The 24,011-nt window shown below is 37.7% G+C and overlaps 2 protein-coding genes across 5 annotated transcripts; both read right to left on the reverse strand.

Moving 5' to 3' along the window:
• Positions 1-43: 43 nt before the first annotated feature.
• On the reverse strand, positions 44-6,313 carry LOC308385306 (programmed cell death 1 ligand 1-like). 2 transcript variants are annotated; one of them, XM_080864151.1, is made up of 8 exons: positions 6,295-6,313; positions 4,057-4,146; positions 2,550-2,858; positions 2,107-2,394; positions 1,818-1,906; positions 1,653-1,721; positions 1,014-1,120; positions 44-904 (listed from the first exon to the last, which is right to left on the reverse strand). In XM_080864151.1, exons 2-8 carry the CDS (start codon positions 4,124-4,126, stop codon positions 844-846), a joined length of 993 nt encoding a protein of 330 aa, XP_080720277.1. In that variant the 5' UTR covers positions 4,127-4,146; positions 6,295-6,313; the 3' UTR covers positions 44-843. The 2 variants fall into 2 exon arrangements, with proteins under 2 accessions (XP_080720277.1, XP_080720278.1); XM_080864152.1 differs by lacking the exon at positions 6,295-6,313 and having other exon boundaries at positions 4,023-6,280.
• Positions 6,296-19,177, reverse strand: LOC308385305 (NLR family CARD domain-containing protein 3-like). 3 transcript variants are annotated; one of them, XM_080864150.1, is made up of 12 exons: positions 18,397-18,618; positions 16,868-16,973; positions 16,335-16,433; positions 15,900-15,998; positions 15,295-15,373; positions 12,777-13,005; positions 10,847-12,647; positions 9,172-9,345; positions 8,041-8,214; positions 7,254-7,303; positions 6,753-7,143; positions 6,297-6,384 (listed from the first exon to the last, which is right to left on the reverse strand). In XM_080864150.1, the coding sequence occupies exons 1-12, from the start codon at positions 18,401-18,403 to the stop codon at positions 6,381-6,383; spliced, it is 3,213 nt and encodes a 1,070-aa protein (XP_080720276.1). In that variant the 5' UTR covers positions 18,404-18,618; the 3' UTR covers positions 6,297-6,380. The 3 variants fall into 3 exon arrangements, with proteins under 3 accessions (XP_080720275.1, XP_080720274.1, XP_080720276.1); XM_080864149.1 differs by having other exon boundaries at positions 6,296-7,143; positions 18,609-19,177; XM_080864148.1 differs by having other exon boundaries at positions 6,296-7,143.
• Positions 19,178-24,011: the final 4,834 nt, after the last annotated feature.

Genomic DNA, 24,011 nt, shown 5'->3' on the forward strand with positions numbered 1-24,011 from the left:
TAAGTTTTCAACAAATAATAAAACAGTAAATCATAGTCAGGTCTTAAACATTTTAATATTTGTGAATGTTTTTACAAAACACTGAAGACGTGCTGCTTACAACCTCCAGATTTCAAAACTGTGTTTTTTAATAAAACAAAAAAAACCCAACTAAAACTACTATACAAGTAAACATTTTAATTTATCCATCCATCCATTCGCTTCCACTTATCCTTTTCAGGATTGCCGGAGCCTATCCCAGCTGTCAGAGGGCGAGAGGCGGGGTACACCCTGGACAGGTCGCCAGTCTGTCGCAGGGCTAACACACAGGGACAGACAACCATTCACTCGCACATTCACTCCTAGTGGTAATTTGGATTATTCAATTAACCTATCCCCACAAGCTGCATGTCTTTGGACGGTGGGAGGAAGCCGGAGTACCCGGAGGGAACCCACGCAAACACGGGGAGAACATGCAAACTCCACACGACCTCGGCCTGATGGTGGAATTGAACTCAGGACCTTCTTGCTGTGCGGCAACAGTGCTAACCACCGTGCCACATAATTTATGTGTCATGAAATATAATGAGTGACATTTTCTTTCTGCTTAATTATTTTGTATCATTTTATCGAGTAGATGAGGTAGAGGAGGAACCATACGCTGTAATCTCAACCTCAAAATATCAACGAACTTCACCAACATGTGCAAATTGAGCATTAGTGTCACTGATGGAGAACAGAAAAGACATCAGAGTGTATCAGCATCATTTAATGATACTGACTCAGGTACATTTAACAGATACATTTAAAAATCATTTAATAAATGGAGAGGTCACGTTGTCTGAGGCCGTGTTTCTACAGGATTCACATTTCTGTGGGTTCTGCCGCTGTCTTTGGTAATAAATCATCTCCCTCATGGTCGTGACTGCAAAATGAAATTATAAAGAATTCTGTCCTGAAATACATTAAGAATAAACAAAAAAGCAAACCAAAGATACGCTGGATTAAAAAGAGCGGGCGAGAGAGAGATTTACCCAGGAGCGATCAGTGTTTTCACTTCCTCTGAAGTTTTTTCTGTCAGGACCAAATCGAGTTGACTTGATATTTCTGCAGCATCAGGAACCTGCTGAGCCTGATGGGACTGAAGAAGAGTTTGTCATCCAATAGTTTATATTAGTTCTATAGCAAGTAGTACAGCTATTAAATCATGTACTAAAAAGGGTTTTGTATAAGTTTAATATCATTTTTAAAGGGTTGCACGTTTTCCTTTTCATATGACTTTAAACATTTTAAAATACTTCCACTGTGTTGTTACTCTTTTGCCTTTGAACTTGCACATGTTGGGTTAAAGCATAGAAATACATTATTTTAGGATTTTGTTTCATTTTTATAAGAAAAAAAGATCAACGTTGGACTATTTTTTTTTTAAAACAGAATATGGTTTAGAATTTAGATTACCATATACACTTCAAACATTACAGAAACATAGTTGAAAAGGTAAAAAAAAAAAAAAAGCAAAAGAAACGAAAGGGTTTTTTATTTTTATTATTATTATTTATTTATTTATTTATTTAATTTAAAGAATTAAAATGGCTTGAATTAAATTTTGGACGTTCTAAGTAAAGTTTGGTCAGATTAAGGGGGCTCATTGCAACATCTGTGCCTGTCTGTACCTGTAACTCCATTGATCCTGTTTCCACTGTAGGCAGCACACTCATTGGCACTGAGCAGCTCTGGTGCATCTAAAATGTTGCATTATTAATTCAACACATCAACACAACAGATCCCCAAATTTCAGAAGTAGATACCCTTCCTGATATCTGTTTGTTTGTCTTTACCTTACTGTTAAATTTATTGCAGCATATTGGTATCAGGCCTAAGATTACCGCAATCATGATGACGCCTGCCACCATGGCTTTAGCGATGCCTGTAGCAAACACACACAAACACACACATACACAAATGAAAAGTGTTGATTTTACTTATTTAATAATCAATATAAATAACTATAAATAACTATTATATGTATTTTGTTAATAAAAAATTCTGAAGATTTTTGCAGAACATTTTTTTTATTTGGTTGGTAAAAGTCTGACTGACTGACCACAAATCTTAAAACACACTTACCTTCTTTCAGGTTGCGGTTTGACAAAATGGCTGTTTTGTTGTTGCTGCGAGTGCTGACAGTGCAGCTGTAGGTCATATCAGTGAAGTCATGTTTGGTGTCAGGGAATATGACAGAACTCTTAATGTTATAAAGTTCTCCGTTCGGTCCACTCTGCTGGACTATGGTTGTGCTCCTGAAGACGGTTTGACGGCTGGTGGACCAGGTGAGCACAGGTTCGGGGTAGATCCCCTCAGAGCTGCAGGTGATCCTGTTTTCTGCCTTCTCAATGTTGACCTCACGGACTGGAGCTGTCATAAAAAATATACTTTATGAATTATTCACTCTAAAAAAATTATTTTGTCTTGAAATGTTTTTTTGTTTATAAGACAAAGATTGCTACATATCTTCATGCAAATATATAGTAAAAAAAAAGTGTCTTGTGTTTTCTGTATGTTTCTCGTACCGTCCACTTTTAGGCTGATAAATGAATCATTGTTTCCCCCTGTTGCACATTTGTATCTGCCTTCATCTTGAAACTCCACTGATGTCAGCTGGAGTGAGGCGTTTCCGTTGGATATCTGGTCTTTGAATAATGATGCCCGGCCTCTAAAATGCTCATCCTGTTGTGTAAGCTGGTCTTGTTTGGAGTTGTAGGAGAGGATGGAAACATGTCTTGCCTTTAGCAGACTCCAGCTAATAACTGCATCAGTGCTACCCAGGAAACTGCAGGGTAAGATGCAACTTTCCTGGAAAACACAGGACACCTCAGTATCTGCAACACAAAGAGACACCCAACACAGTTCAACTTAGAGGACATTTCTCTGAAATCCAACAATTAAATTAAAAATAGTTAGTTTTTCCACCAGTAAAACCTGGTGTCTGCATTAAACACTATGAAAATACAAAACCAAGCTGGTTGCTTGAATATAAACACAATGCTGTTTGAGTCTGATATAGCTGAAAGATGTGTCACTCTGGTAGCAACATTACATACTCCACATTTTCTCACACAGAAAACAAAAGTATGTGACAGCTGGAATGCACGCCGGCACAAAGGTCAAATTCAAAAACTACATTTCTCATGTGATACCATTTTTAAAGTTTACACTAACACAGTAGGTGAATAGGAACTCGGACTTTGTAGCAAATCACTATTCAAAAAAACGTTATCTTAAGTGTTTAAAATTTAGTTACACGTCAAAAATGATGCACAAGAGATCAATCGCAAGGATTTTCCAAATTTGATGAATAGATAATGATTCTTTCAGCTGCTCTCTTTGCTTCTGTCTCACCATATCCTCCACATCTTCCTTTGAATGTTCTCTCTCTACATCTGTGAACCTTCTCTATGTTCATCCTCTTTTCTTCCTGCCTGGCAGCTCGATATTCAACATCGCTTGTCCAATATACCCACTATCCCTCCTCTACATGTGTCCAAACCATCTCAGACTTGAGTCTCTAACGTTGTGTCAACCTAAGCGTCTGATGTACCCTTTTCTTTTCTTGTCCATCCGGGTCACTGCCAACAAAAATCTTCAACTGTTCCAGCTCCAGCTTGGTCTTCTGTCTTTTGTCAGTGTCACATATCTGAACTATGCATCATAGAATAGTCTCACTGGCATCTCTTAATGAATGATGCACATACAAAATAACACAAATGTGAGAAAAAAAAAGTCTTTGGGCACAAATATCTCTGAAATTTCTGCCATTAAAGTTTATATAACGGAACATAACAGAAGACTGGATTTCTAGACAAAATACTAGTCAAGCAACATCAAAGTAAAAAAAACCTCCTTCAGACAACCATCTATGTAAACTTTCTGAGGAGTACAAACAAAATATTAATACATTTCTTATTGTAATTCAAAATCCTTGTCTAATTTTCTGGCATGTTCATTTTTTCTTTGAATAAAAACCACCATGACCCGAAACAAACCTGTGTTAATGACAGTCATGGCAGCCTCACTCACCTCCATTTGTAAGAGTCCACAGAAAAGCCAGAACAACACACTTGATCCCGATTATCCTGCTCAGTTCCATATTCCTGCTGCTGAATCAAACTTCATAACAGAAGAAAAAAAGAAGTCTCTCTTAGAACATGTAGTTTTGGCGTTCTAGATTTCTGCCTCCACGCCCACAGAATGAACTGTTTCTCTTTAGCCTGCCATATTGTTTCCTGGTATGTTTAGATCCATTCATAATAACTACCATGATAATGGTTAGTTATAATGGTTAGAATAAGGTATTATGCATATGTACGCATAAGATAACACCTCACTCAACTCCTTTTATCCACCGACAGTTCAGGATGGTCAAAAACACGATGGACTTGATCCCAGTCATTAGCTCGTTCAGTTCTAGTTGCCTCCCTGTTACTTCATCAGTGTTTGAAAAAAGAACCAACATGTTACTGGCTCATAACAAAACTCATCGAGCTTGTTTGTTTGCTTGTGACGCTGTCAAGTGTCTTCAAACTATGACTCAGGGAAGTGTTTGAAATAGCTAGGTGTGGTAAGAAGAAAAGAATGACTTGTCAATCATCAACTTTTCACAGGAAGAGTCATTCTCTGAAATGCTACCAAACCTTTTACTGCGTCTTTCTTTATTTTAGCTGCTCTCACAATCCAGGATTCAATTGCAACTGTCCTCCCCTCACACATGCGCACACGCTAAACACTAAAAACATTGATTTCATTTATACAAAAAAAAAGGTAGGACTCCCGAGTGCCTGTGATTACTGATCCAGCATAGGTTACTTTGTAGGTAAACCTTTTCAGTGCATTCAAATCACAAGTGCAGATCACATTATGTTAATCAATAAATATCATTTTCATAAACCAGCATGAGCAACAGTGCAAGAGAATCATGTCATGCTTTTTGTAGTTTTTTAGTAAATCGATTCACAACTGCACACCAAAATCACGTATAATATTCAATCACCAGCCACTCTGTTAAGTACACCTATTCAACTGCTCATGAATGCAAATATCTTATCAGCCAATCATATGGCAGCAAATCAATGCATTTAGGCACATAGACATGGCCATCACAACCTGCTAAAGTTCAAACTGAGAATCAGAATTGGGAGGAAAGAGGTGATTTAGGTGACTGAGTGTGCAAAAAAATAACATTTACTTATTGCTAAAATACAAAATTCATATATTTATTCTTTCATTTTATTACTCAAGTTTAAGAGTGCTTGAGGTTTGTATGTGAGCTAAACTGCTGGGTGTTGTAGCAAACTTTCAACCAGAAGATGTCACTAAAAATATACAACATCTATTAAAAGACAGTTTAAAGTTTAGCTGCTCAGGATCAAACTCCATCAAAGAGTTTTGCAGGTCCTCGCAGAAGAACCTTTAAAATTCACTGATGTGAAGGCAGAAGGACAGTGAGTAGTTCTATCATCTGCCATCAACCCTGCAGGTTGGGGAGCCCGGCTATATGGGAGTCGGATTTTTGTTTTAAAACGTGAAAAAAAGAAAATTTAAAATGTCTGCTGCTTTAGTTAAACTTAACTGTGACAAACACTTTATTTTATTTAATACACATTACAAATAATCTACATCTCTTGTTTTTGTTGTGCTGACTACTTTTTTCTGTAAGTAAGACTCGGTCACATGATAATTTTTAAACAGTGAGATGATGCTGCAGATTCAGTTAATTTCAGTGAATTAAATTACTGAGGTGAAGTAAGTCTCTGCAGTTTTTTCCAGTGATACTGACAGACCAAACAGTTCATGACAAAATAAATTACACACATCTCTAAATCTATCTTCTTCATACTATTTTTTCATGAGCACTGTTTGTTCATAATACAAGACTCAACAGAAAAGTCAGAAAAATGCATTTGATCTCAGTCATTATGCTGCTGCTGCACCAGTGTTAAAAAAGGATCAAGTTAAATCTACTAATGTTTTTCTTTTTTCTTTTTTACTTTTTAAAAATAATTTCTTTTTTCAGACTTCATAACTCCCCAAATTCCCCCCCGTAATTGTATTATTTTTTTTGTAAAATTTGTACTACTAAATAAAACAAAACAAAAACTAAATAATTAAATTAAAGACTGTGCAATCTAGACAGCTACTTTAATGTAGCTTATATAATTATATAATTTAATTCCTCAAATGTAACCACAGACAAGTTGTAATCTTGTTGTTATTTCATTATTTTAACAGTCAGTAAATATGGATGAAATGAGGCCAAACCTGACTACAGGCTCACTTGTGGTCACTGGACAGTTGTAAACAAATCCCTGCAGCTCAGTGGTTCCTCTCCAGTATCACATTTTCTCTTATCTACAGATGACAAAAACTAAATCATGAAAACACAACATACTGATATTTACTGAAGCTTTTCACTATAAAATGACAGAAAACAACAAAGCGTCTTCGTTTAGAGGAAGACGTTTAAAATAAATTATTTAGAACAGTCGATGAATCTGAGAACACGTTTCTGAGTGAAAGAGACAGAAAACAGTTGTGTTTCTCTAACAGGAGGAGCTTCTTCATACTAAACAGGACACAGAGACACTGATGCATTAGGATTGAAACCAAATCCAGGATAAATAGGTTCAGTGAATGTGGTGTTAAAGGTGTGGAGGTGAATCAGAGTGTCAGAGGAGACTCTGTAGAAGGACAGAATGCCAGCAGGACAGTCCACGTACACGGCTACTCTGTTAGAGGCAGAAGACGTGGAGGAGGAGTAGGAGGAAGACATGCTTCCGTTATTGTGCCACACAGAACGAGGGCGACCATCGCTGTAGCATTCCAGTCTCCAGGACTGATCGTTCCTTCCAAACACGCAGTCTTTACTGTCGCCTTTCCTTTCAATTCCTCTGTAACTCACTGATATATCGATCCCTCCAGTCCACTCAACCTCCCAGTAACAGCGACCAGTCAGACCATCTGTACACAGCAGCTGATACCAGTAATCAAATCTGTCTGGATGATCAGGATATGACTGAACCTCCTTCACCTGTGTCACCTTCCTGTTGTTGTCGGACAGTTTGAGGTATTTATTTATTGTGTTTGTGTCGATTGTGAGTTGACAGGAATCTGGTGGAGACAACAAACAACAATGTTGTCGTTTTGATGACATCAAAGATGTGACTGAGTGATGCAACAGTTTCTGTGCCGCTTTGTTTTTATGAATGTTAAAAACTTACACTTCCTCAGACCGTCTGGTCTCAACCATCGGACTCCAGCCGGCTCCACCCTGAGAGGAGGAGAGGGGTCAGACCGCCGTCTTTCAGCATGCACGCACAGTCCAACTTTTTCACAAAGACACTTTAATGGATTTTCAGTTCTTTGAGGCAGTTGTTGGATTATTTTTCATAGCAGTAAATCCATAACGTCAAACCTTGGTTCAACAATTTTGCTGAGCACTGTATTGATAGTATGATAATAAGTGAAGAGAATATCATCAAGATCCTTTTGCTACCCTGATTCATTACTTTTATTGAGGTGCTGCTTAAGTCAGCACTGAATAACCCATATATGTCCTTTACTAGCATACTCATATGTTCATTGCAGATACTGCACTCAGTTATCAGTTTTTATTCTGTCCTCTTCTTGTTTGCTTTAAAATTACAGAGAACATTAATCACTCTGTGACCTTTTATTGGTATTTACTGATTTTTTTGCAGGCCTTAGGCCATATAATATCAGTCCGTTTAAAATTAGTTTTGCCTCAGAGACAATGTCAGCATGTTCCTGAGATCATGCAATCATTTTCATGCCTGAGGGCCCAAAGATCACAGGCATCGAATGCTGATTTACAGCCTTCAGCATAAATACGTCATTACTGGTAAACTCGACTAACGTTTCTGTTGTGAGCAAAGAAAAAAATGTCCCTGCATTTGTGATTGCTCAGGTCATATCTTTATGAAACAAACAGAAACAAAGCGAGGACACAGAAAATGTTTCCTCCACTGTTAAACATTCTCCTCATACCTTAAAGTGTCTAGTTTCCAACATGGATCCTTCAGTCCACTTAACAACAGCTTCATTCCTGAGTCTCCTGGATCATTATAGCTCAGATCCAGCTCTTTCAGATGGGAGGGGTTGGCGCTCAGAGCTGAAGCCAGAGAAATACATCCTTGCTCTGTGATCAGACAGCCTGACAGACTGAAGACACAAAAAACAACAATCCATCTGTGAACACTTCACTGAAGCTTTTTTCTTTTTGTGATACACAGCCATCTACTCATTCACTTCAGTTTAGCTTTATTTATATGTGATAATTTAGACAGATAACACCAGTTGTCTTAAATTGTGTAATGACGCACATCTATGTTCAGAAACTCTAGGAACTATTTTGATCCAAGAACTACAGGGAGAGCAAAAGACTGTTGGTAAAATATGATGCCATAAGTGTCATTGAGATATGATGGTGCCTGAACGTTCAGGCCTTTGTACGTTAGACTGACTCTGGAAAGAGTATGTTTCTAAATTTAATGATATTGATCAGTATTGTTTGTTGTTGTTGTTTAATTATAAAAAAAATCCACAATAATTATTCTGAATTATTACAGTGAACTTTATATAACATAAAAATATATTTGAGCCCTGTAGAAGTTGAAGATTAACCTTTGTGTGTGAGAAACACTTTTCCATGAACAAATTGAAATCCATCAGATAAACAGCATTCAAATCATTGTAGCCAATTTCCTTTAATAAAAACATTGTCTTCTAGCCTCTGTAGTATAATGCACTATATAAAATGCAGCACTGAGGTCTAGGAGGACAAGCACAGAGATGAGTCAACTGTCAAAGGCCATAAGAAGATCAATATTAACCTTCAACAGTGCTCTTTCTGTGTTATAATGAACTCTAAAGCCTAAAACTGACCTACAAGAACTCCTCAGATGATTTTAATGAAAGGAAGATTAGAAATTATCCTACAATTAGCTTATAAGCTGGATCATGTAAAGGCCTTTTAAGTAATGGTTTAATTACAACTACATTAAAAGCTCTGTTGTACATTCATTTTTAATAAATATAAATTTCGCTTTAAAATTGAACTGTCTATGCAATAATATAATTACGCTTTTAAAAGATCAGAGAAAAAGTCGGATTCCTGACCTCAAAGTTTCCAGTGTACAATGCGAACTCTCCAGTCCAGCAGAGAGAAGTTTCACTCCAAAATCCTGCAGGTCATTATTACTCAGGTCCAGCTCTGTCAGACTACAGGACCGACAGCGGAGAACTGAAGTCAGAGCTTCACAGCTTCTCTCTGAGAGGTTACAGCCACTCAGTCTGTAAAAAATAAAATAAAATATGTAAAACTTTTATTTTAACACTCAGCGAGAAAAGCAAATATTTCCTTGATAAAGTCACAACTTGTGAATAAGTAAAAACCTAATTTAAGTTTAGACCAAAAACAGAACACTTTCACATTTTCTTAGTAAGTCAAAATACTTGTAGGAGCCATTTTTGGGTTGATACCTTATGTATGTCGCTAGAGGTCACCTTTAGAGTTTTTCTGTATGTTTATGTGAAAGTATTTAAGGTAGACACACATATTTAACTGTTGTGTGTGAGAAACACTTTTACATGAACAGTTTGTGACTGCTGCACTGCTATGTTAAATTGTGAAAATAAAGAATCTAAAGGACAAGATGAGTAAGGCTGGAATTATTGAACTGCATCAAGTTTAATAAATGAATGCATAACAGTGACACCGCGTCACCCCCGCCAACGAACATCTCAGTGGCTTCAAGCATAGGCTTAGCCTCTACAATACTTATACAAAGCTGGCAGATATAGTTCAGTACCCACTTCACTGGTACAAGCATACACCACTGCTGGTCATTTTCCTGATTTTAAACTGTGATTTTTGTTTCTATGTACAGCTCCTTGTTTAACCACATAGCAATCCTTAATGCAGACTTTTAGTTAATCCTTTCTAAAACAAGCAGGTTAGACCTTTCTCTTTTAAAACTACTCTTCCTAAAAGCATAGTTCTCTTTTGATTGGTCTATTTCAGGAAACAGAAAGGGCAGCACTTAATGTTTGGGAGCCCCACCTCCTCTGCCTTGTACTTTAGTTGTTCTGAAAACATACCTTTAGACTGGAGTGTCTGGACTCCAGTCTAAAGACTGGACTGTCTATACAAAAAAGTGTCTCTGTAAAAAGCTGTGCAGTCCAAATTTTTCCTCCTAACTAGATGGTATCATAGCAGACATAATAGAGATTTAAACAATAAGATAAGGGATTACGATGAAGGTTAGTTACACTGAGACTGAGCTATGTTCAGTACCATCAAAAGAAGATATAGTTACAGTCTGCTGACTGAATTATAAGGATTAGAATTGAAAAACAAAACTCCTGACTTAGAAACAAAATCATGAGTGAACAACCTGATTCTAGGGGGCTGAGATATCAGACCTATGTTGTTGTTGTTGTCTATCTAGGTTCTCAGTCACCCAGCACATAGAGTCAGGCCAGAAAGATATAACACTGCTCCACGAAAAGTGAACCTGAAATTTCTTAACAACAGGCTCAAACTGAGGGTAATTTATCTATAATGATATTTTCCAGAAATGCTAATACTTTCTGTTGTTATGAAACATTAAAAATATCCTACAATTGATTGTGAGTGCATATGACCATTTAATTTAAAAGTTACGCCTATGTGAGCAGTGTAAATTGCCAGCAGCCATTACACTATTTAGGTTTCTTGAATTTTGCATGCCTGCTTTTTTGAAAAGTAGAATCAATATTTTCAAAACAAAAGGATGAGAACGCGTTTGCTTACAGAGCTTTGTTGGAGGCTTTGATCACTGGCAGCAGCCTCAGCAGAGCCTCCTCTGAAGCAGAGTATTTCTTCAGGTCAAACACATCTAGATCTTCCTCTGATGACAGTAAGATGAAGACCAGAGCTGACCACTGAGCAGGAGACAGTTTCTCTGTAGACAGCCTTCCTGAACTCAGGGATTGTTGGATCTCATCCACTAGAGAACGATCATTCAGTTCATTCAGACAGTGGAACAGATTGATGCTTTTCTCTGCAGACAGATTCTCATTAATATTCTCCTTGATGTACTTGACTGTTTCCTGATTGGTCTGTGAGCTACTTCCTGTCTCTGTAAGCAGGCCTTGTAGGAGACTCTGATTGGTTTGTAGTGATAGTCCCAGGATGAAGCGGAGAAACAAGTCCAGGTGTCCATTTGTACTCTCTAAAGCTTTGTTCACAGCATTCTGGTAGAAGGGTGTAGGATCTCTTGTTTCAGAGTTCTGGGATGTCATCTCTTTCTCTTCCAGAAGATTAATACCAGAGTTGATCAAAGTCAGGTGGACATGAAGAGCAGCCAGAAATTCCTGGATGCTCAAATGGATGAAGCAGAAAACCTTGTCCTGGTACAGTCCTCTCTCCTCTTTAAAAATCTGTGTGAACACTCCCGAACACACTGATGCTGCTCTGATATCGATGCCACTCTCCGTCAGGTCTGATTCATAGAAGATCAGGTTTCCTTTCTGCAGCTGTTCAAAAGCCAATTTTCCCAGAGACTCAGTCATCTTCCTGCTCTCTGGACTCCAGTGTGGATCTGTTTCAGCTCCTCCATCATACTTGACCTTCTTTACTTTGGCCTGAACCACCAGGAAGTGGATGTACATCTCGGTCAGGGTCTTAGGCAGCTGTCCTCCCTCTCTTGTTTTCAGCACATCCTCCAGAACTGTAGCAGTGATCCAGCAGAAGACTGGGATGTGGCACATGATGTGGATGCTTCGTGTTCTCTTGATGTGGGAGATGATTCTAGAGGCCTGCTTCTTATCTCTGAATCTCTTCCTGAAGTACTCCTCTTTCTGAGGGTCAGTGAACCCTCTAACCTCTGTCACCATGTCAACATATTGAGGAGGGATCTGACTGGCTGCTGCAGGGCGTGTGGTTACCCATAGGCGAGCAGAGGGAAATAGATTCCGTCTGATGAGGTTGGTCAGAAGCACATCCATTGAGGTGGACTCTGTTACATCAGTCAGCGTCTCAATGGTTTGGAAGTCCAGAGGAAGTCTACACTCATCCAGACCATCAAAGATGAACACAACCCGGAAGTCTTCGAAGCTGCAGATTCCTGATCCTTTGGTTTCAGGAAAGAAGTGATGAACAAGTTCCATCAAGCTGAACTTTTTCTCTTTCAGCACATTCAGCTCTCTGAAAGTGAATGGAAACATGAACTGGATGTCCTGGTTGGTTTTGTCTTCAGCCCAGTCCAGCGTGAACTTCTGTGTTAAGACTGTTTTCCCAATCCCAGCCACTCCCTTTGTCAGCACTGTTCTGATTGGTTCATGTCTCTCAGGTGAACCTTTAAAGATGTCTTCTTGTCTGATTGTTGTTTCTGAACTATCTGATTTTTTGGATACTGTTTCAATCTGTCTAACCTCGTGTTCATCATTGACCTCTGTGGTCCCTCCCTCTGTGATGTAGAGCTCTGTGTAGATCTGATTCAGCAGGGTTGGGTTTCCTGCTTTAGCGATCCCCTCAAACACACACTGGAACTTCTTCTTCAGTTTTGATTTAAGCTCAGTTTGACTCGATTGGAAGTTCCTAAAAGATGTTTCTGAAGGAACAAACAGACAAAAAATATAAGTCAAGGACTTGTCAAGTTCATATGTTGTGAGTATATATTGGTCCATTAATAAATGTCCCATTTATCAAACAGCATGAATCTTTAGACGCATCCTCTTACTGCTCTGCAGATGGTCAGCGAGCTCCTCCTGCTTCATTCTCCTAAGAAAGAGCAGTGTGATCTTAACCAATGCTTCTCGGCTGCTCCTCCTCTGCTCTTCATCCTCACTCTCTAACATCTCCTCATCCTCCCTCTGACTCTCTAAGAATTCTGGGTAATCTGGAGTCAGAACCTTCTGGATCTTCTTCAGTTCATTCTTCACAAACGTGACAATGCTGTCCTCCAGCAGCTGCAACAGAATACTTTAAAAATTACCTGGTCACCCCATAAACACAAGCAGTTGCAACACATAGGGAAATAAAAAAGAAAAAAAAGAAATGAAAAGTACAAAGACCCAGGAACAATAAAGAGAACAAAATGCAAACTACAAAAGAGAAAAGACAAAATGCAGTGATGATTTATAAATGCTTAAGCAGCAAAAGAGGGGATTGAAGACGTAATCAGTGCATCATGGGAAGTCCTCCAAGAGCCTAAGCCTTCAGCAGCATAACTAAGTGATGGTTAATGATCACCTCATTCAGTCCTCACTATAAGCTTCATCAAACAGCAAAGTTTTAAGGCTAATCTTAAAACTAGAGTAGCCATCTGTCTCCCGAACACAAACTGAGAGCTGTTTCCACACGAGGGAGCCCTGACAGCTGAATGCTTTCTCTTCTATTTTACTTTCAGAAACTCTAAAGTGCACTTTTGGGATAATAAGGTACAGTAACAAAGTAGAAATACTTTGTACTTAAGTAAATGTGTCAGGTATCCTTAGTATTTATTTTTCTGACAACTTTTTCTTTTACTCCCTACAAATTAACACAAATATTTGTACTACCCCTTACATTTTCAAAACAGACTTGTTACTTTTGGTTCATCGATAGCATTTATACTAAGGGGTTTAAGTGGGCTGGAATGGTGCACGTGTCCATAAACTGTGGTCATGGTACTTAAACATTTAGTTAGTTCTACAGAAGAGGAGCGAGCATAAAGGAAGTACACATTTTTTAACTGTCAGGTAATTTAATATTTGACATTTCTATCAGCTCCACAAACGTCAGCAAACTCAAACTGTTTGTGTGCAGTTTATCTCACAGTGTGTTGCAAGCTAAAGGTCCAGCTGCTGTTTTTCACAGGGAGAGAAAAGAGCATGAGATAAGATGAAGGAAAGGCAGAACAGGAGGAAGAGAAGTTAGATTTAAAGGTAAGGCCTGCTCAGTGACACAGTTGTCATTTTTAACCACATATTGGATCTGTACATGATGTGTTTTGATAAAAAATGTATTTTCATATTGTCAATCATCCTGCAAAACAAATTAAGCTATACTTATTTTGTGTTATTCAAATGTTACAAGAAAGCACTGGTAGTTTGTAAAGAGGTTAGCTTTCTGCAAATTTATTGCAAATTCATTTTATTTTTATTTTTGCACAGCGGCCGGTCAGTGTTGGGTTACATCAAGCGCAGTAGACTAACATGCATTTAAGATAATGATAGATTCATTCAAATAGCTGATTAAACTGCTGCCAGTTTGTTGAATTCAACAATTCAGATTAAATCAGCTGAACACAGCCTGTGCAAAAATCTACTGGATCTGACAATACAACTTTTTGTGAGCTGTGATTCTTTTCCCCACACTGAGCCACTACACCACAAACTGTGGTCCCTTCACATGCCAGCTCCAACTTTAACCCCTGACTGTACTCATTTTCCTCTTCAGGTGCAGGCAAAGTCCAGGCAACAAAAAAACCAGTTCTTCGTTTTTAAATTCTCTTTCACTGCATGTGACCTAAATAACAGAATAAACTTGAGTATATTTATTAGAATTAAAATTATGATTTGAATAATATTTGTATTCTCATGTACTAATGTATGAGGTTCAATTAGCTTTGTACACAAATGGTTAGTAGAAATGTCCTTCAAGGAGATACTTGCTACTTTCTTACTTTGAGTATATTGCGGAGCCTGTACTTGATCACTTTTACTTAAGTAATGAAGTTTCTTCAGTACTTCTACTGGAGTAGTTCAGATACCCAGGTATCTGTAATTCTACTTAAGTACAGAATATCTGTACTTTTACCACATCTGGTTCTATATGAGAGCTGCACAGTACAAAACAGGATCATTGTCATCTCTCGTGACCAGACACGTTTTTTAACAAAATGGTTTCCAATTATCTATCTACCCAAATAGTTTACTAGACACTAACCAGCAGCTGAAGAAAAACATGTATCTGTAGAAATAAAATTAGTAAGGCTAAACCACAAAGTTTTATATTCTTCTGTAAAAATAAGTTTAGTATTAAACTGTGCTTAATTGTGCTTCCATTTCACCTTAGCTCACCTCCAATGCTAGAAGAAACTAGTGTTTGTCATATGTACCATGTACAGCATGCAGATTAGAGCAGGCTGAAATTTGACACAAGCGTTCTGTTTGAAGGAGAACCAGCTTTACCTCCTGAATTACAACCCACACACTCAACTTCGAAATAACTAAGAAGAGAATAAATGTAAAAGTAGCTGTTGTGCATGTACAAACCACAAATATGGAGTCCAGGTGTGTTTGATGCTGCTGCTCAGACCGACCACTGGGAACCTCTGAGGTCTCCTGATCCACTCTGTGGAGGAATCATGAAGCAAAAGTATAATCACACAAAACTGGTCCTCCACGTTATACCAAAAAACACCCAAACTAACAAAACAATGCCTTCCTGCTAATGTCTGGAGCTCTGAAGGTGCCCTGTGTTATCTGACACAGACAGTGAAAACAATAAATGCCCTCACAGTACTTGCTGTATAATTATTAAGGTGCTATCTTTCAAGGATCCTGACAGTTGATGTGTGTTGGGGGTGCATGGACCATTACAATGTTTATTAATCTCAGAACTCTGCCAACAACCACAGTGATGCTATGAGATGGGGTGGCTAAGAGGAAGCTCATGAGAGAAAGGGAAACAGTCAGTTAGGCTGATTATAGACAAGAAAGGCTCTCATTAAGACTGTTGTGTTTGTGGAAAAACTCCAGCACACACAAAATCACATATGAACACAGAAACATGTGTGACAAGAGCCGGTCTGACGGGAAACATTTGGAGAAGTTATTCAGAAATAACAGAATCAGTTAGAGATTTAGATGCAGATTACCTCTCCACAACAGAAGCTTCTTCTTTAAATGTAATATCATATTGCTTTGAATGGCTGCTCTGTAATGACACAGAGCTGGGGTCAGGCCTCTGATGGTAGCTGAAAGAAAAATAATATTTGTTAAAATCCTCTCACACAGAAAATGCTAAAAGAAAAAAATGTGAATATATGCTCATGTAAATAAAGAGAATAAAAGAAAATATTCAATTAGAAATGTAGACCAGTTTACAATAGAATTAAATATTTAAAAAAATATCTCAATCTTAAACAATTAAAACATTTTGAAATATTATTTAAACCTAATTAAATAGTGAGAACTACTTACTATGTGTCAGATGAATGTCCAATGAACTTAACTGAGCTACCATGACATGAAACATTTCTTAAATTTATTTAGAAAAACAGATTTGGTTAGAACATTTGGATACAGTTTACCTCTCCGCAGCAGAAGCTTCTTCTTTAAATGTAATATCATACTGCTTTGAATGGCTGCTTCTTAAGGACACACAGCTGGGTTCAGCTCGCTGATGGGAACTGAAAGAAAAAAATATTCAGTAAAATCATGTTGGACAGAAAATGCTAAAAGAAAAAATATGATTATACATGTTTGAATAATGAGTGAGAATGAATGATGAGTAACAATATGAAATTACATTTGTAGACCACGTTATAATAGAAATGGCTAATGTGGAGCAGGGAAATTATTTTACTGCTATTGTTAAATAATCAAACAAACAAGCAAAATCTTAAAAAACTCAAACAATTTATCTTATGAAGTATTTTCTAACTCTGATTGAATCCTGAGAATGACTTACTCTGTGTTACATGAATGTCTTTGAAATATTAAATAATTTTCTGCTCAGCTCGTTCTTTAACTTTAGGTCCAGGTCAACATTTAGTTTTTCTATAAATAATGATGGTGCAGTGATGTGAGTGCTCAGCTGCGATATTTACAGATGTCATCTCACCTCTGAGCTTTGGGCTGGATCTCATGTTCCTCACACAGAGTGCTTTTAGAGGGAGGGACTCCCTCCTCTCTGTCCTCACGCTCATCCATGCTGTGGAATTCCACATCTGCAGAGGAAAAACAAATTATTCACATGAACACCAACTGAAATTCTTCTTTCCATTACGTGTACTGAACATTACAAAGTAACACACTACTGTAATCACATTACAATTATGCGGTCACTTACATTACAAATGTTTGATGATTTATCAATCAGGTGAGACAGAAAGTAAAATAAAAACACTCTTGCTGCAGCAACTTTTCAGGAGTGAGTTTATGACATTTTTTTTTATTTCCCAAAAGGACATGAGCACGATGGTTGAATGCAAACAGCGTCCAGAACAGAAACAACCACATTATGATGAAATTATGCAGACAACATGCAAACACACTGCTACCCAAAAACACATAGTGATGATAGTACTGACTGAATGCTGACTACAGCTCTGCAACCAGACCCTGAACTGTTTCTACCTGTTTAGGCTGAACAGCTTAATCACTCTGGTGATCCCACTTAAGTCTCTTTAGCTGTTTTTTAACTTTTCTTTGCATTTTTCACTTTCTGTTCACACTGCAGGTAAACACTAAAAAAAGATTGCAAGTGTTTCCTCATTGTTTGTGTTAGTGTGGGAGACTGTAGCCTGGTCATTTTTAGACAGTGTGTTTCAGGTTATTTTCTGGAATAACAAGAAAGGAATGTAATGTAATGAGGAGTGTAATGACCTACTTTCTAATTACATTCTCCAGCAAGTATTTAAGCAATGCACGGCATGACTTTTTTAGAAAAGTAACGAGTAATGTGTAATACATTACTTGTTTTCAGTAAGGACTCCAACACTGGTGCTGGACGGGGAGTCATCTTGTCGCACACAGGATGACTCCCCGACACACCTGGTTCACTCTGAATGGAAGCTTCAATCCACTGATATTCAGTCAGTGAAACATCTTTTCAGCTGATCCATTATTCAGAGTGCCAGCAGTGTTAAAGCTACACAATAATTAATCCTGGTTACTTTTCAGAAAATTGTGCACACACTGATTTGCTGTTAATAAGAAGCATTTTCCATCTAATAGCAATCTATCTCTGTAAATTCCAGGATTAATGTGGACAGCCATCAAGAGCTGCAACTAAACATTACATTCACCGTTCACCAGCCAATTATCTTTTAGATTTGTTGTTGTTTCATAAAATGTCAAAAGCTGGTGAGTGCCGCATCACTAGTCTAAAAATATTTAGTTTAGTATCATGAACAACAAAGATATGCATCAAGCCCTCCCAGCAGATTTTGCTTCAAAACACAAATGATTAACAACGATCTGAATGGTCAGGATTCCTTTACTGTCAGTTAATCATGTGATGGCTGCAGCTCTACAGTCAATACTTATTTTCGCATGTTTTAGCAGAGTGGAAAGCTGCTGCTAAAATCAAGCTTTAATGTAGTTTTATTTTCAAAGAAGTGACAGGAAAAAGCGGCACTCTGCTCTTACAAGACATAAAAACTCATAGTTTTTTTTCCGAAGACGTCCACCACACATTAGCTGCTTATCATGTTTGATTTCAACTGTGTGGATTTCTGTTCAAACACGGCGATCCAGCGTTTGTCCTGAGGTACGAGACGGATAAGATGACCGCATCTTGCGCAAAAATCACAGCCAGAAAGCAAGACGAACTGTTAGAGAAAGAATCAAAGCAAACTCACAGATTCTTCAAACACTGCATAAGAGAAAGAATCTCCGCTCCATACCGGAAACTAAACACTGACGCACAGGTGAGCTGCTTCCTGAGAGGAGGCTTGACTCCACCTGAAACAGGTGACTTTAATGACTTTGTTTAAATCTTTAAACTGATCGGATTTGTTTCTAAATTTTGGGAAACAGTAGCTACGTTATTGCACATGATGTGACGCTAACCGGCTCCGAAGCAGGTTAAGACCCAGGTTAGAGATCATCAGGTATGAAATCACCACCTACTGATCCTCCAGAAAATAGCGTCACCTTTTCCGGTATCTGTCGCACGTCTGTGTGCGAACATCAGGAGCGTGTAACAGAAATGTCCATTTGGGGATTTTAATCCGCTGGTGAGTCTCTTGTGAGGAGACAGAGTTGGGACCACATCTAAAGAGACAGAGAAAAGCATTTCAGGAAGTTGATTTAACTGGATCGGCATATAGCTTAGGGTTGACTATATATGAAATAATGCTTCATCTGCATAAGAAAAATTACCATTACTCGGTCTTTACGAAGGAAATTTTTTTTTTGCAGTTCGTCTGAAAAGATGCACTTGGCCGTTGGGATCTTTTAAACATGATTGGGCGCGTTGCTGCGCGCTGTCTGTCCCGTTTGTGAGCGCAGAACAAGCACTCACAAAGCAGCGGTTCGGGGATGACTTCACACACATGGGTCCTCTATCGGAATATATGAAAACACCGACATTTTTATCCATCTCGAAAACCCTCCAGACGCCCCGGACGGAACGTGAACAATGAACCTGTCCGGGAAAAGGGGACGGTGGGTCACCCTAATATAGCTGTGTCTGAGGTTTTTTATATATATAATTTTACTTTTTTTTTTTTTTTTTAATATTTATTTATATCACCGGTGCAAGTTTTTGAGCACACTTGTTGCCAATGCAGTTATCTGAGTGGTCGAATCCGTTTATGCAAAAGACTAAAATAATCTGCTTATGCAAAAGACTCCTGTTCCACCTTTGTGCAAAGGGGGGGGGGGGCACAGCCCTCCCAAAGAAATGCCAGAGGTAGCCTGACTGCCATTAGGTACCAAGATGAGATCCTCAGACTCCTTGTGAGGCCATATGCTGGTGTGGTTGGCCTTGGCTTCCTCCTAATGTAAGACAATGCTAGGCCTCATGTGGCTGCTGTGTGTCAGCAGTTCCTGCGAGATGATTGCATTCATGCTGTGGACTGGCCCGCCCGTTCCCTGAACCTAATTGAGCATATCTGGGACATCATGTCTTGCTCCATCCACCAACGCCACATTGCACAACAGACTGTCCAGGAGTTGATGGATGCTTTAGTCCAGGTATGGGACGAGATCCCACAGGAGACCATCTGCCACCTCATCAGGAGCATGCCCAGGCATTGTGGGGAGGTCATACAGGCACATGGAGGCCACCACACTACTGCACCTCATTTTGACTTGTTTGAAGGACATTACATCAAAGTTGGATCCAGACCTCCATGGGTAGCTACATTTGATTTCCATTGATAATTTTTGTGTGATTTTGTTCGGCGCACATTTAACTATATAATGAATAAAGTATTTAATAAGAATATTTCATTTATTCAGATCTGTCTTATTTTTGTGTTCTGTTTATATATCAGGAAAAATCAAGCTTTGTTCAAAAAACAAATGTCACAAATATGTCCTGTGAAATTACGGAGTCATTGTGAATAGCCACATTAAGAATAGGTGAGACTGAAGAATATTATATACACAAAATATTTACAGAAATATTACTTGTCCAGTGTGTAAAGGCATTAATACTTATATTAAGTTTCCTTACTCTTGCCTGAGGCATATACCCTACATACTTGAATTATTAAGAAGACTAAAGAAGCAAATTAAACATAATTCACCTATTATGTACACATAATACCATAATGGATAAAGCAGTTTGTGTAGATCAATTAAAACAAGGACAAACAGTCTGAAAAGCTGCTTTTATCCCAGAGCTGCACAAGCATTAAATGCTGAAATATCCTGAATGATTGCTAATGAATCCATGCTGCAATTATTCTTTGTTCAAAAACATGCAGGCTGTTGCCATACTGTCTCTACTGTTGTTTGACTTCTTTGCAAAACCCAAAGACAAACCGGCTGTGTTCACCTCAATTTATTTCAGATTTTCACAACAGTTGACTGATAAAAATTTTTGTGGAACATTTTTTTGCCCTTAAATGTATAGTGGAACATCCATGTTGTTTTTTAAAAAATGATTTAATACTACCGTCCATAACTTCAAGAAAGGTGTTTGTTTTAAATGTCTTGTCAGCATTTGTGAGTCCGCAAATATTTCTTACTGATCTGAAGATAAGCTCTACAGTATGAAGCTCTCGGACTCTGGAACATCCTTCACACATTGACCCCATTCATCTGAAGCTGAGTAAGCTCCCTTAGCTCTGTGTCATAATCATCTGGCTTTAGTTGAATCTCCGGATGAGATATGTTAATTCACCCCAATTTTAATATTTGGATCAGAATGAGCTCTCAGAATCCAGTAATCCAGTGTTTTTGCAAAAGATTGACAAAAATTTGTCTTGGTTACCCTCTCTGAGTACCTTTAAACACTTTATGAATAAAACCTTAAATGCACTTATAGAAACAATTAAAACACCAAGGGTAAAATATTTTAATAATTAATAATATTTAAAGTCAGATTTTTTGCAAAATGTAATGAATAATTCTCTCTAATATTATTAAAAAGTAAAAACAAAAAAAATTAACTTAATACATAATATTTACATTTAAACAGTACTTGTGCTTGTAATTCATTGTTTAAGTAGTAATTTTAAACTTGCAGCAAAAGAAGGAAGAGAAAATGAGAAAAGCTTTACTTTTACAGTCAAAACTAATAAAATAATATTAAAAAAAACATTTCACCTTAACATAAACATCTGTCTTGTTCTCTTTCAGGCATATTTGTAAGAAGAGAAGAATGCAGATCTAAAAGGATTTGCATTTGGTTGTATGTTTTATTCAATCATGTGACAGCTGTTGTTGTTTTGTTTGTTTTTCATTTATCATGCTGTTTACTTTTCACCACAGACTGTATGTCTGAAACATGGATGCTTCCATGACATCAAGCTGTTGCAGTCTTAGTGTTTTGAATCCAAACCTAACAAGCAAAGAATGGAAGTGACTATGAAACTGACTGATCAACTTGTCATTATTCATTTTAAATATATAATATAAAGTATTTCTCCCTGAGGGTTTTTTTTCTATCATACATTTGGTTTCATTATTTATCTGTTCACTGAACTTCTATATCTGGAAACCAAACAAGATGACTACTGTAGTAGTTTTTTCATACTCATAGCTGTAGCTCCACAAAGAGGAGCTATCACTGCAACATTATGTCTCTGTAATATGTACAACATTAATCAGACTCCAGTCAGATTATGTCTCATATAAAGACTGAACTTCATCTAATTTTTAAAATCTTAATTTACATCCATATATCAAATACATGTATTGTTTTTCTTGGCTGTAAGCAAAAGTGTAAAAGACATTATTGTCAATAAATCAATAAATAAAGTATAAACCATAAATTAGAAGCAGGAGCCAGAACAGTGTTTTACCTGTTTTGTTTTTGCAGACAAGCAGCAGCACTATGGCAGCAATGACTGCAACTACTCCAACCAACACCACGCCTATGATCATGGCATTACTACGTGATTTCTCTGAAAAAGAAAATTTTGCAGTTGATGCAGCTTTCAAAAACAAGGTCAGATTTATGTCTCTGCTTACATTAAATGTTTTACTTTTATCCTTTTCATGAGTTGTGATGACTTTTCAGCCTTGTATTTGTTTTAATCTATAATTAGGCCTCATTTTACAATGTCTGCAGGGAATAATTTTTAAAATGTACTTAATCAGTCTAACAAAAGCAACCACTCAGTGTTAAACTAAGAAGGAACTTTTGTTTTACCAAAAAAACTACTTACATTTTTAAGTTAATGTCAGTGTAATTGGTTCAGTGTTTATATTGATAACTCACTAACTTTTTCTTCAGGGTCTCCATGATGTAGATAGAAAAAAAAAATCAAGCCACATGAATTTACCCCAATACAAACACTATAAGCATCCTTTGCTTGTTACACTAGTTGAAGAACACAGAAATCATAATAATAATAAATGGAGTTGTAGCAATAGTAGTGAAACAACAAGCAACAAGTGATATTTCAAAATCAATAAAGAAAATAGGGGGAAAAAACGTAAAACATTTTCAGACCATACACAAACATGAAACAGTTTCTACTCAAAGAAGCTTTCCTTATTCCCTGACTTGATCATACCTTCTGTAATCTGAAGAAAAGTATTTTTTATTAGTGTCTCATCAACATTAATGAGTTCACACGTGTATATTCCTTTCTTATCTGTAGATAGGTTCTGTAGTGTGAGGCTTCCTGTCTCTGAAACACTCTTCACATACGGCCTCCACTCCTCTGAAGCTGTGTAAGATCCTCCAGCTTCACTCTCAGTCACGATGATCTGACTGTGGTCGAATCTCCAGATGAAACGAGTTACAGGACTTTTTGAGTCAGAGCACTGGATTGTTGTTTCAGACTCAGAACCAGTGACATTAGCTGAAATGATATCAAAGAAAAGTACATGTGACATAAAAAAAAATTGATTCCAGTTTCTAAAAATATCTGGTCATTAACTGTGATTCTAATAAATGAGTCCAAAAAATAAGACAAATACACAAACAAGTTTGTATAGTTACTGCGACTCTTCCTCAGATACTCACTCAGTTTAAATAAAGTTGCTGTTCTTCTGCTTTTTCTTGTGCTGACAGTGCAGATATAATTTAAACCAGCATCAATTTCTGAGCGTGTCAGAGAACTACTGATGCTGTAAAGTTGTCCGTTCTGCTGGACACGGGGTTTTGACTCAATGAAGGAAGAAGGATCTGTAGACCAGGTGAGCGTAGGTTCAGGGGAGATCCCCTCTGACCTGCAGATGATGCTTTCTCCTGACTGCTCAATGTAAACATTTTGGACTGGAACTGAAAAAAAAAACAGAGAAAAGTTTTAGCTCAGTGGGTTTGCAGGTGACCACATGCTGTACGGCCAGAGAGCAGTGGCCCGGGTTGGGCCGACCTGTGGCCGTTTGCTGCATGTTTTCCCTTCTCTCTTCCTGCTTTCCTGTCCATCCTCATCCTCACTGTCACTATCTAACAACAGCAAAGTGTAAAAAAAAATAATAATATTTAAAAAAAGAGAACCTCAGTGAATACAACGAGCATGAGGACAAACTCTGTTGAGCAACTGAGTTCAAAGTGGATCTATTACACTGTCACATTGGTGAATATTTAAGTTGGCCAAAGTTACAGTTAAATTGGGCTGGTACATGGACAGGTA

This window comes from Rhamphochromis sp. 'chilingali' (assembly GCF_963969265.1).
Source record: "Rhamphochromis sp. 'chilingali' genome assembly, chromosome: 18".
Lineage (NCBI taxonomy): Eukaryota > Metazoa > Chordata > Actinopteri > Cichliformes > Cichlidae > Rhamphochromis > Rhamphochromis sp. 'chilingali'.

Coding starts and splice junctions, on each gene's coding strand:
- LOC308385306 (XM_080864151.1), bottom strand. CDS start 4,126: ATGGAACTGAGCAGGATAATCGGGATCAAGTGTGTTGTTCTGGCTTTT. Junction 2,859..4,056: donor GTGGACTCTTACAAATGGAG/GTGAGTGAGGCT, acceptor TTTGTGTTGCAG/ATACTGAGGTGTCCTGTGTT. Junction 905..1,013: donor AAAACACTGATCGCTCCTGG/GTAAATCTCTCT, acceptor TTCATTTTGCAG/TCACGACCATGAGGGAGATG.
- LOC308385305 (XM_080864148.1), bottom strand. Junction 15,374..15,899: donor GAAGCTTCTGTTGTGGAGAG/GTAATCTGCATC, acceptor ATTCCTCCACAG/AGTGGATCAGGAGACCTCAG. Junction 7,144..7,253: donor ACCAGACGGTCTGAGGAAGT/GTAAGTTTTTAA, acceptor TGTCTCCACCAG/ATTCCTGTCAACTCACAATC.